The sequence below is a fragment of the Protomyctophum parallelum genome (assembly GCF_964188405.1).
Source record: "Protomyctophum parallelum genome assembly, chromosome: 7".
NCBI lineage: Eukaryota > Metazoa > Chordata > Actinopteri > Myctophiformes > Myctophidae > Protomyctophum > Protomyctophum parallelum.
The window spans coordinates 25,838,531-25,850,529 of NC_139705.1; the positions used below are offsets into that span (position 1 = coordinate 25,838,531).

Below are 11,999 nucleotides of genomic sequence, written 5' to 3' on the forward strand. Positions count from 1 at the left end.
AGTTGTAGATCGGCTATTTGTAGATCGGCTACTATTTTCTGAATAAAATGTACTCTGATACAAGTGTCCAAATGGAACCACAAAGGGTCCATTTGGGTCCAAATTATATTTTGACACTAGTTACAGGATTTTACGATGTGTATAGTGTGACAGACGTCACGTGACAGACGTCGTAAACTATTCTGACAGACATTTGAAGAGACAGGCAGACAAACATACATAAAGTATCAATAAGACAGATGAGCACATGCACACACACACACACACACACACACACACACACACACACACACACCAGGGAGATACGTACAGTTGGAAGACTAACACACGCAGTGATGCCGACAGGCTCAGATTGATGAGAAAAAAGCTGATTATAATGAGCCAAATTTGTGAAAGCTTCAGTGAATACGGCATAGCAAACTGACAGCATGCCTCCTGCAGCTGTCCTGGAAACGTGACAGCTTCTCAGAATAGCCCCCCGTCTTTTAGCTGAATTCCAGACTTCCACGGTAGCAGCAGAAAGTATGACATGCACTTGGCACTGACGAGCAGGGAGTTGGTCGACTTCTGGGGTTTTGGAATGGGGTGTGGAATGTCCGCCTGCTACGGACAAACTTCTGAGGTAGCACCCAGCAGGGTGGGGCCCCCGGGGGCGGAAACTGGAACACATGAAAAGGTCAAGAAACATTGACATGATGAAAAATGAAGTGTATATCTCTACGTCTCTAAATGTTCTGATGAATTGAAAATGGTGGACCCTGTTGTAAACAAGTGTAATGCTTTATCAGTGTGTCGTCCACAGTAACAGTCTCTGAATTGAGTTGTGCTTTCATTTGAAATGTACCCATTCTGCAAGCTGTAAATAAATACTTCAATCAATCAATCAGAACAAGGCTCTCGGGTGGGGCTACCATGACCTGGTCAAACAGGGTGCGTAGCGTTAGTCCGACGTCCCAATATTCCGACATTACTGACCCTAATCCTATAACCGTACACGGAAGTGACGGGTGTTAGGCCACGTATGTCTGCCTAACACTCGCCCCCCCGGTCAAACATGCCTTTGGAGTGGACTGCCAAAGCTTTGCACATGTTGCATGTTGGGTACAGTATATTTAATGCAGTGAGTCCTATTTTGATGATGTTTGGGAGACAAGAAACACTTTCCTGGGGTTTTATGAGGGTAATGTGTGTTTTTAGATGGGCTCCATGATGTCATGGACACTGGGCTCACTTATTTCCTGGACTACATCTAGAATGAATAAGAAGGATAGTGCACTGAGGCACGGCCTAGGCTCCTGCGGGAGGTTTGCACATGCTCAGTGTAAACAGGATGCGATGATGGAGTGTTCCAGCAGAGGTGCTAGATAGAAAGCTCATAACTTGTGATGTAAATAATGAGATCCAGAACAGTTTAATGAACAGTATCCATGTTCCTTTGTCATTTCACAAAAATAAAAGTTTGAACATGAAAAATCCACAAAAGAAAATATACAAAAACATTAACATTTAGTGAATGTACTTGTCCTTTATCTTTCAGTCTGTTATACACAACATTTTTTCCACAGTTATGAAATTGATATACTTTTTAAAATAAAAACAAAATCAACTTTGTACTATTCTCTTTTTGTGATATCCTTTTTATTATTTCAGTTCAGTGTCAGCAACTCTCATGCACCTCTAGCACCTCTGTTGGAACACCTCATCATCGCAGTTCCTGTTTACACTGAGCATGTGCAAACCGCAGGAGCCTAGGCCGCGCCTCCGTGCACCATCCTTCTTATTCATTCTAGGACTACATGTTGTCTCAGCCCTCCCCCTATCCACAAGGAGGAGCAGTGGACCAAAGCATTATGGGAATTGTAGTCCAGGACGAAAGTGAGCCCAATGTCCATGACATCATAAACACTTTGAAATACTAAAATATCTTTATTTTCTCCAAAACATAATTAAAATAAGATCTGGTTGCAAAAGGGGTGAAGTGGCGCTTTAAATATCTCAGCTCATGAATACATGGAAGACACTGAAAGCCACTTTAATATTGTGGCATTTTTGTATGGAATATGAATATATGATTACTAACATCTATTTCTCTCTCTCTCTCTCTCTCTCTCTCTCTCTCTCTCTCTCTCTCTCTTCACCCTTCTTCTTGTCTCCGTCTGGTTGTCAGTGATATTCTGAATGGATCAGCAGTGTGTGTGTACAGGATGGAGGACGTTGTCCGGGCCTTCAAAGGCAACTTCCTGCACAAGGAGGGGCCTCAGTACAAGTGGGCGGAGTTTACAGGCAGGGTGCCCTACCCACGACCTGGAACTGTAAGCTTTTACTTCCATTATTCGTTTAAGCAATATTACACGAGAGGGTGTAATATTCTGCCATACACTGCATGCAGGCGAGTTCCTATACAGCACCACAGGCGTGCATGAATGACGATAAAGAACACCCTCGAGTGTACTATTGCAATTATACAACAGTTAAAACTAAGATAATCGCTGAAAGATAATACATTTTCAATGACAGATGTAGCAACTACGACCAAGAATGTACCAAGAAACTAGCTGGCCTAGCCACGAGTCTGCTGCGGGCACTCTGAGAGAAATGCACGGCTGAAATCTTTGTTTTGATTAGCCGTGCCATTATCGTGGTTTAGGCACGGCTAGAAAACTGTTTCAACCACTCAGATTGCTTCCTCGAAACGACCTGTAAACTTGTTTCATTGTCTTGACAATATATATATACTGTACTGTATGTGGTGCAATATAGTCACTGTGTGTGACTGCACTCTTTAGTGGTAAATAATTAGGTTGGTGAACTATGAACTTAAACACCAGTGTACAGGGTACCCCAGGGTGGAATTCTTTCTTCTTCTTTTTTACATTACTACCCAGATTTAGAGGAATATGTTAAATGAACACTGGGAATCTAGGATTATACAAAAAATCACACCTGTGGGAAGTGAGGCGCTTTACATATGTCATATGACAGTCATATGACATCAATTTAACATCACAAAATAGCAGTTTATAAGAATCGTGGTCCCTTATTGGCCGAGGTTATCCTCTGACATGCATATGCCGATTTGCTCAGTGACAGACAAAACAAACATTAAACTCTACTCATTGTAAATGGCATTTAATGTTTGTGTTGGAGACAAAACAAACATTAAACTCTGTCCATTGTCAATAGTGTTTTTAATGTTTGTCTAGACAAGACAGAATGAAGAAAAAAGTGGAATCTCCGCACACGATATAGTTCTGCTCCCCCCGTCTTTTTTATTTCAACCTAAATACAGCAACGTTTCGCCCCTCCAGGCTTTTGGGATGTGGGATGTGCAAATTGTGCATATCGTTTTCCTTCTCTACATATGTCTAGACAAGACAAACATTAAACCTTTGTATAGGAGGGACAATATAACTCTACAAACATGATGAATTATGAGCAATTTAGCATGTATTATTACTCTACAACCTCGTTGCCCTGATCATGAGGCATATTGACAGAAGAGCCACAACAACTCTGAGCCTACAGTATATGATATGATTTGTACCTGTCCTTGACTATGGATTTGTATCATGATGACTATGGATTTGTATCATGATGACTATGGATTTGTACTCTATGGATTTGACTATATGCACGTGCCTGGTGTACAAATAATATCTCTCTGTCTCTGTCTCTCTCTCTGTCTCTCTCTCTGTCTCTGTCTCTCTCTCTGTCTCTGTCTCTCTCTCTCTCTCTCTCTCTCTCTGTCTCTGTCTCTCTCTCTGTCTCTTTCTGACTCTCTCTCTCTGTCTCTCTCTGTCTCTCTCTCTGTCTCTCTCTCTGTCACTCTCTCTCTCTCTCTCTCTCTCTCTCTCTGTCTCTCTCTCTGTCTGTTTCTCTCTGTCTCTCTCTGTCTCTCTCTGTCTCTGTCTCTCTCTCTGTCTCTCTCTGTCTGTCTCTCTCTCTGTCTGTTTCTCTCTCTCATCCCCCCACAGTGTCCCAGCACTACCTATGGTAGTTACAGTAGCACCAGAGAGTACCCTGATGACGTCATCTTCTTCAGCAGGACACACCCTCTGCTCCAGGTTCCACTGACATTGCACTTTATTCAAATATACTGGATTCATTTTTCTGTCACCTACATTGTGGCATATGAAGGGATATTTGTTTGCATTAGTCCTCAGTACACACACCTCAAGATGTTTTTTTATTTTTATAAATAATATAAATCTCAAGAGAACTCAGTGCAGACAAATAATGAAAAGACTGTTGTTGAGCAAAACATGCCCCTCCCAGACAAAAGAAAAAGTCCCAATTTAGTTAAGCCAATTCACAATTCCCCAGCCTCTCTATGAGTACTCCACCTCTCCTAACCCTCACAATAAGTAATTGGGAGGGTGAAGATTAGGATTGGAGCTTGTACATTTTTATTGATAACGAGCACCTAATCGATCAGGCTTATCGGGCCGGGTTCTTCTCGAGACCACTATCGAGCATTTTCTATAATGTTGTGGAAAGACGGGAGACAATACATTCTGAACAGAACCAGTATCTTTTACCAGGGCCTTTTCTAACAGACAGAACCGCATGCTTTTCCTACAGGAGAGTGTGCTGCCGTTGGGTGAACGCCCCCTCCTGGTCAGAGTGGGAGTTCACTATAAGTTCAGCAAACTGCTGGTGGACAGAGTGGAGGCTGTGGACGGAACCTACGATGTACTCTTCATTGGCACAGGTAGAGAGAGAGAGAGAGAGAGAGAGAGAGAGAGAGAGAGGTGTGTGTGTGCGACTGGGCGTGCGTGTGTGCGTGCGTGCACATGTGTTCTTTTAAGCGACACCATCGCGTATAGTATAAATTGAGCTTAACCGTGAGCATGTTTTCTTGTTCTAAACAGTGTCTGAATGTCTCTCCTACACTCTCTGTCTGTCAGACTCAGGGCTGGTGTTGGAGTCCATCTATCTAACCAGTTCTCTCTGTCTGTCAGACTCAGGGCTGGTGTTGGAGTCCATCTATCTAACCAGTTCTCTCTGTCTGTCAGACTCAGGGCTGGTGTTGAAGTCCATCTATCTGCCTAGAGACCATGGACAGAGCCAGGAGGTCACACTGGAACAGCTACAGGTCTTCCAGGTATATAGCTGTAACTGCGCTATATCAGTGGTTCCCAAAGTGGGCCAGGGGTCCTTGAGGGAGTTCCAGGGGGTCCCCAGCTAAATGATAGTTTGTAACCAAAATGGACCCTTATGGGTCTGTAACTCTTGAGAGATACGTACACTCTCAGAGTTAAATTGAAAAACAGTGATTTTACAATATAAATTGGGGTCCCAGACAGAACTGGGGGTCCTTGAAATTTAACGGGTTGAGAATCACTGCTAGAGCCGTAAAAATCTTCTCTTATGGGGTCCCTGGCTTATCTCTTAAAATGAGGGTCCGCGGGCTAATTATTGTCAATTTGGGGGTCCTTGATATGAAAACGTTTGGGAACCACTGCGCTATATACTGCGCTGTATGTACACAGTATGTTTCTAATAGTATACACTGCACTGTTTCCCAAACCATATGTGGGTCACGGACCAATTTGTAATGGGTCGTGAGTAAATATTCCCTTTATGTATTGTTTTAATCTCCTACATTTTGTTTTTAATTATTTCAAATTATGTTAAACGTTAAATGTTGGCTGGGAGGAGGAGTGGAAAATAGCCGATCTAGAGATCTGCTATTTTCACTAGTTTGGGTCCCGGGGAGACATCACATTTCTGTTTTGGGTCACGGGCTAAAAAGTTTGGGAACAACTGGTATACAGCATAAACACAACATGCTAGTTCAAATTATAGATGTCATTTTGTGACGATTACAATAACAATTGTTCTTAATGCCTCAGTAAAAATGAATTCTCCAGTACATCCATCCATCCATTATCATTACAATCCTGTCACACGCATGCTGCATTCAAGTCATGTTGGATATTATGAAATGTAACAGTAGATGCAGATGGCCCTCAAAGATTTGTCAGTGTCAGCACACACAAGAAAACAAGTATATGTTGGGTCCGTTGGCACGCAATAGCGTTTCATGCTTTGCAACAAAACCATGATTCCCATTATGGAGGAAATAGCACTTAATTGGTGTGGTTGTTCTCCCCCCCAGTGCCACAACTCAGTGCTGCTCCACACAAACAACTGTGCCTGTGGTGAAGTGCTGCTGCGTTGTTGTGCTGCTTTGCATTTTGAAATGTACAAGTGTTGTGAACACATCCACATCCAATGTGAAATGATTGGCTGCTTGGTATGCAAGGCTAAAGAAATTCAGACCATGCAGTCTTTTGGTTTCTTTCTCTGAATGTGTGTGGGTGAATCCTTTTTTTTTTATACATTATGCCTCGTCTTTTTGGTTGAGAGACACAGCAAAATATATTTTCTATAAATTCTAGGTTGTTTTTGTCTGTCTGTCTGTCTGTCTGTCTGTCTGTCTGTCTGTCTGTCTGTCTGTCTGTCTGTCTGTCTGTCTGTCTGTCTGTCTGTCTGTCTGTCTGTCTGTCTGTCTGTCTGTCTGTCTGTCTGTCTGTATCTTGTTTTAGTGAGAGACAACCTCTCTTTCTGTTTGAGTGAAAACTTCCTCTCTGTTTGTCACAAACTTCCTCTCTGCCTACTTCTGCCTTGCAGCACAAATCACCGGTGACAGCCATGACTCTTTCAAAGAAGAAGGTAAGAGAACGCACGCGCACACACACACACACACACACACACACACACACACACACACACACACACACACACACACACACACACACACACACACACACACACACACACACACACACACACACACACACACACAGTCACACACACACACACACACACACACACACACACACACACACACACACACACACACACACACACACACACACACACACACACACACACACACACACACACACACCTCATTTAACACTCATCTCTCCACCTCGTATCTCCAAGGAAAACTTCATCACCAGTTGCTATGGTTACCTAGCTGAGAGCGATGATGAGAGACGTTGTGTGCACACACACATGCATGCATGTACACGTACATACACACAAATGGCGGAAATGCACCATGTGTTGTTAAGGGTGTCTGCATGGCAGCCATGGATATTAAAAACTAAAGAAACTCACTCTCATACATAAATGCGTGCTTGGGTGTGCTCGCACGCAGGCACACACACACACACACACACACACACACACACACACACACACACACACACACACACACACACATGTATGAACACATGTTTGAACACATGTTTGAACATTCATGCACACACAACCCATTCAATGAGAATCCAATCTCCCATTTATATTCTCAGTCGCACGCAGTCGCACGAGCGCACACACACACACACACACACACGCACACGCACACGCACACGCACACGCACACGCACACGCACACGCACATGCACATGCACATGCACATGCACATGCACATGCACATGCACGCACACACACACACACACACACACACACACACACACACACACACACACACACACACACACACACACACACACACACACACACACAAACACACAAACACAACACACACACACACACACACACACACACACACACACACACACACACACACACACACACACACACACACACACACACACACACACACACACAGTCACACACAAACACACACCCTGGACCTCTATAGTCACACAGTTGAGCTGTGTGTTCTATGCACTGTATGACTTGTTGGATAGATCTTGTTACTGACTTCCTCCTTCCTCCTCCCTCCCTCCCTCCCTCCCTCCCTCCCTCCCTCCCTCCCTCCCTCCCTCCCTCCCTCCCTCCCTGTCTGTCTGTCTCTCTCCTACACCTGCCTTCCTCTCTCACTCTGACCAACCGTCTCCCTCCTACCAGTGGTTGTTTGTGGGTTCCAGTGAGGGTGTGTCCCAGCTGGCTCTGTACCAGTGTGAGCTGTACGGCCAGGCCTGTGCAGAGTGCTGCCTGGCCAGGGACCCTTACTGCACCTGGGACGGACACGCCTGCAGCCCCTACATGCCCATCGCACGCAGGTGAGGAGTCCAGACAAGAATATATGTTAATGACGTTTAGAAGATTTAGAACACTTTCCTGGGGTCTTTAGAACTACTCCGTTACAAGTAAAAGTCCAGAATTCAACATGTACTTGAGTAAAAGTATGGAAGTATACGGGCGTCAAAATGTACTTCAAGTGCCAAAAGAGGGGAACAACATATTTTCAGATGGGGGTCGGTGGCCAATTACATATATATTTTTGGGGTGGTCCTTGACATGAAAATGTTTGAGAACGACTAACATAGAAACATGGGTTTTTCAGAGATACTGTCAGGATTTATAGAAGACATTTGTAGAAAAGTGAATGTACTTAGTTACTTTCCACCACTGACAGCGACCAATATCCTATCCCTCATTCACTAGCCTAGTTTGATATCTAAAGACGGAGTAAAGAAATCACTTCTTCTACTTGGAACCAGCGGTGGTTAACTAGTACGGCCACTGGCTCTTGGCAGGCCGTCTGGGCTCTACACTTTGGACCTTTCACTGATCCATGCAGTGTAGTATGCCATGTGACCACATGACTGAGTAGACTGCAAAGTTTTGCATCCCTTCCTGAGACCTCAAAATAGGATCCAAGCCCCAAGTGGCGATGTGTGGGAGATATTTTTATTTTGAACTTAGTTTGCGCCAATCGACTTCAAACATTCCGTTTAACACAGAGCCAGGTGCCGAGTAGTAGGCTACTCTGCCAATGCGTCCTGCAGAACCGAGGGGCATGTGTGCCCAACATGCATCACCCTAGTAAAATAAATGTTGAATATTTCAAAGAATATAAATCATATTATGTGAAAATAACTTCCAATGCCAACTATCAGCGTGCACAGAAGAGGACCTCCAAATTGACACCACTTAGCCCGCGGACCCCCCATTAGAAAATATATGCCAGGGACCCCCATAGCTTTTAATTTCAAGGACCCACAGTTTGATGTGCATTCGTCTACAGACCTAGTGCATTAGTCTACAGATTTAATGGCATTTCTATCTCTGGGACCCCAATTTATATCAATTAATTAATTTATAATCAATGTTAATTTAACTCTGAGAGTTACAGACCCATAATGGTCCATTTGGTTCCTAACTATCATTTAGCTGGGGACCACCTTGGAACTCCCTCAAGGACCCCTAGGGGTCCCCGGGCCCCACTTTGGGAACCACTGCTATATAAAGGATGTATACACAGGGTGTGGGATAGTGTAGGCAGTGCTGCTTGTTGTCATAGCAACACTAGACCATGCTTCTGAATCGGACCCAATGTGTGTATTGATCCCATTCACATACTGTACATCATGCCATGTAGAGAGTGGAGATGCAACATTGCAAATCTCTTTAAAGGTTTTCATGAGATTAATTTTCATTTATTTTTATGTTTTGTTTTTCTTTTCGGTTTTATGACCTCAATTACACCCAAAAACCCTGAACTTTGAACATTTTCATCTGAATTTGTTCAATCAAAATGTACATATGTTTTTATTAAACATGTGGGAAGATGCTGACATAGCTTTGACTTTGTTTTATTCTTGTTCAAAAGCGTTATATTAACAACACAATGTTTCAGCATGTACAGACCATCTGGCTTCTGATTATAACCACATTAACATCTCGCCGTGCAGACATTGGCTCTATCACAGAACGCATGTGCGCACCATGCGTCTTGAACGTCCTTTGGATGCTTAGCCATTGCAGTCGCAAAGCTCCTCACACATCTGACAAAGTCTGAAATGCAATTAAAACATTATGTATTCATTGCTAGAACTGAAATCGGTAGCCTATAACGCTGAATTCACACAGCAGTGCCGAGCGCACATTCGACAAATGCAAAAAAAAATAACCAATCTTGTAAAGGAGCGAGTCGTCAGAGCTCTGGTGGTCCGAGCAGATCAAAGCCAGCAGCTGCCACTCGCTGGGGGGGTCTTTAGCCATTCCCATTCCCCCCCAGTGCTGGTGGCAGACAGAGCTCTGTCTGTTGACAATCTATTCACCCAGGACTCTGTCTGTCTGTCTGTCTGTCTGTCTGTCTGTCTGTCTGTCTGTCTGTCTGTCTGTCTGTCTGTCTGTCTGTCTGTCTGTCTGTCTGTCTGTCTGTGTCTGTCTGTCTGTCTGTCTGTGTGTCTGTCTGTCTGTGTGTCTGTGTCTGTGTGTCTGTGTCTGTGTCTGTGTCTGTGTCTGTGTCTGTGTCTGTGTCTGTGTCTGTGTCTGTGTCTGTGTCTGTGTCTGTGTCTGTGTCTGTGTCTGTCTGCAGGAGGAATGCTCGTCATCTGGGCCAGGACGATGACCCTCTGACACAGTGTGTCAGGCAGGGAGGTAAGACTATAGCACATTTTGCGTCTATCCGGTTCATCAGTGCACTGTTAAGATAAGGAGAGACTGCAGGGAATAGGCATTGATTGGCTTTATTACGACCTGACCTGAGTAATGATCAGGCCAACGATACAGGGCCGTTGATCATCAAATTATACATCTATTGTATAGCAATGTGCTTAACACTACAAAGATATAAAACATAACGAATGGTAAAATATGAGTGAACGTACAGTGATGAACACAAGGACATTTTGTCATTCTGTCTCTCTCTGCCACTGTCTGTCTGTCTCTTCGCTCTCTCTCTCTCTCTCTCTCTCTCTCTCTTCCTGTCTGTTCCAGCTGGTTTGCAGGTGGAGGCCGAGCAGAGGGTGATGATGGTTGCCGAGGGCAACAGCACCTACCTGGAGTGCCTGCCGCGATCACGCCACGCCACTATTACCTGGTACAAGCAGGCTGGGGAGAACAGCCCTGAGTTACACCAGGTACACACACCCAAATCCAGTTGAAATAGGCGTTTGAAGGGGGCATGGTGGCGCAGTCGTCTCACAGCTAGAAGGTGTCGGGAACTCCACACAGAAAGGCCCTTTCTGCGTGGAGTTCCCGAGTTTTCATGTTCTGTCCCCTATAGGACAGAACAGTGTCCTAGGGGACACTCCACGGGAAGTGGAGGGAAAAAAACAAGAGGGAAAAAAACAAGGAAGGAACAACTAATTTCCCCATCCATCCCGTATTCCCCCTCAGGTGGTGTCAGGTGAACAGGTGGTGGTGATTGAACGGGGCGTTCTGATTCGCCGGGCCGAGCTCGTCCACGGCGGCGTCTATCACTGCCAGCTGGAGGAGCACGGCTTCCATTGGACGGCCGTCACCGTCCACCTGTCCGTCTGGAGCTCCTCGGCCAATCACGTGCCCAGCGCCACCTGGCCCGGATCGTCCGTCGCTCGGAGCGCGGGGACCCAGCCGTGGTACCAGGACGTCATGGCGCTCATTCACCCGGGAAACCTTGGCCAACACTGCCGGGCACTCGGATACCGGCCTCCGCACAAAAACCGCAAAGGGGACGGTCAAAGGGGCGGCGAGAGGCACAACAAGCACGGTGGAGGAAGAGGAGGAGGAGGAGGAGGAGGAGGAGGAGGAGGAGGTGGAGGTGGAGGTGGAGGAGGAGGAAGAGGAGCGGGGAGGAAGAGCAGGAGCAAGCCACAGCTAAGGGCTCCGAGGAGCGCTTAAATGAAATACAACGCGGGAAGAGCGTGTTTTCAATGACTGTTGCACACAATGATCTACACACACATACAGTACGCACACACACACACACACACACACACACACACACACACACACACACACACACACGCACACACTGAAACTGTATATACCCCCACATACAATACACATTGAGCAAGCAGATAGATTGAGACAATTACACACCTCCTTCGTTGGAGAAACATTGGGTAACTGTTGACTTCACAATGGCCTTATATTCTTTGTGTACTAACTTGAAAAGTACTACACAATAATATCCACGTATTGGGTTGTACGTACAATTCTATACTGTAGTAAACTATGACAAAATATACAGTAAAACTAATGAGTACTTAATGAAAACTGCATTGTTTTGGAACCACATTACG

At 45.0% G+C, this 11,999-nt stretch overlaps 1 protein-coding gene across 2 annotated transcripts in view; it reads left to right on the top strand.

The window, feature by feature from the left end:
• The window catches only part of sema3h (sema domain, immunoglobulin domain (Ig), short basic domain, secreted, (semaphorin) 3H), a 76,804-nt gene extending 65,147 nt beyond the window's left edge, over positions 1-11,657 (top strand). The window contains exons 10-19 of one of the 2 annotated variants that reach the window (XM_083769589.1): positions 2,168-2,312; positions 3,975-4,064; positions 4,582-4,711; positions 5,016-5,104; positions 6,637-6,678; positions 7,891-8,045; positions 10,310-10,371; positions 10,711-10,853; positions 11,113-11,464; positions 11,501-11,657. In XM_083769589.1, the coding sequence (XP_083625715.1) occupies positions 2,168-2,312; positions 3,975-4,064; positions 4,582-4,711; positions 5,016-5,104; positions 6,637-6,678; positions 7,891-8,045; positions 10,310-10,371; positions 10,711-10,853; positions 11,113-11,464; positions 11,501-11,595 (1,303 nt within the window). In that variant the 3' untranslated portion in view covers positions 11,596-11,657. Of the gene's footprint in view, positions 1-2,167; positions 2,313-3,974; positions 4,065-4,581; positions 4,712-5,015; positions 5,105-6,636; positions 6,679-7,890; positions 8,046-10,309; positions 10,372-10,710; positions 10,854-11,112 lie in introns of both variants that reach the window. The other variant, XM_083769588.1, reaches the window with a different exon arrangement.
• The last annotated feature ends 342 nt before the right edge of the window (positions 11,658-11,999 follow it).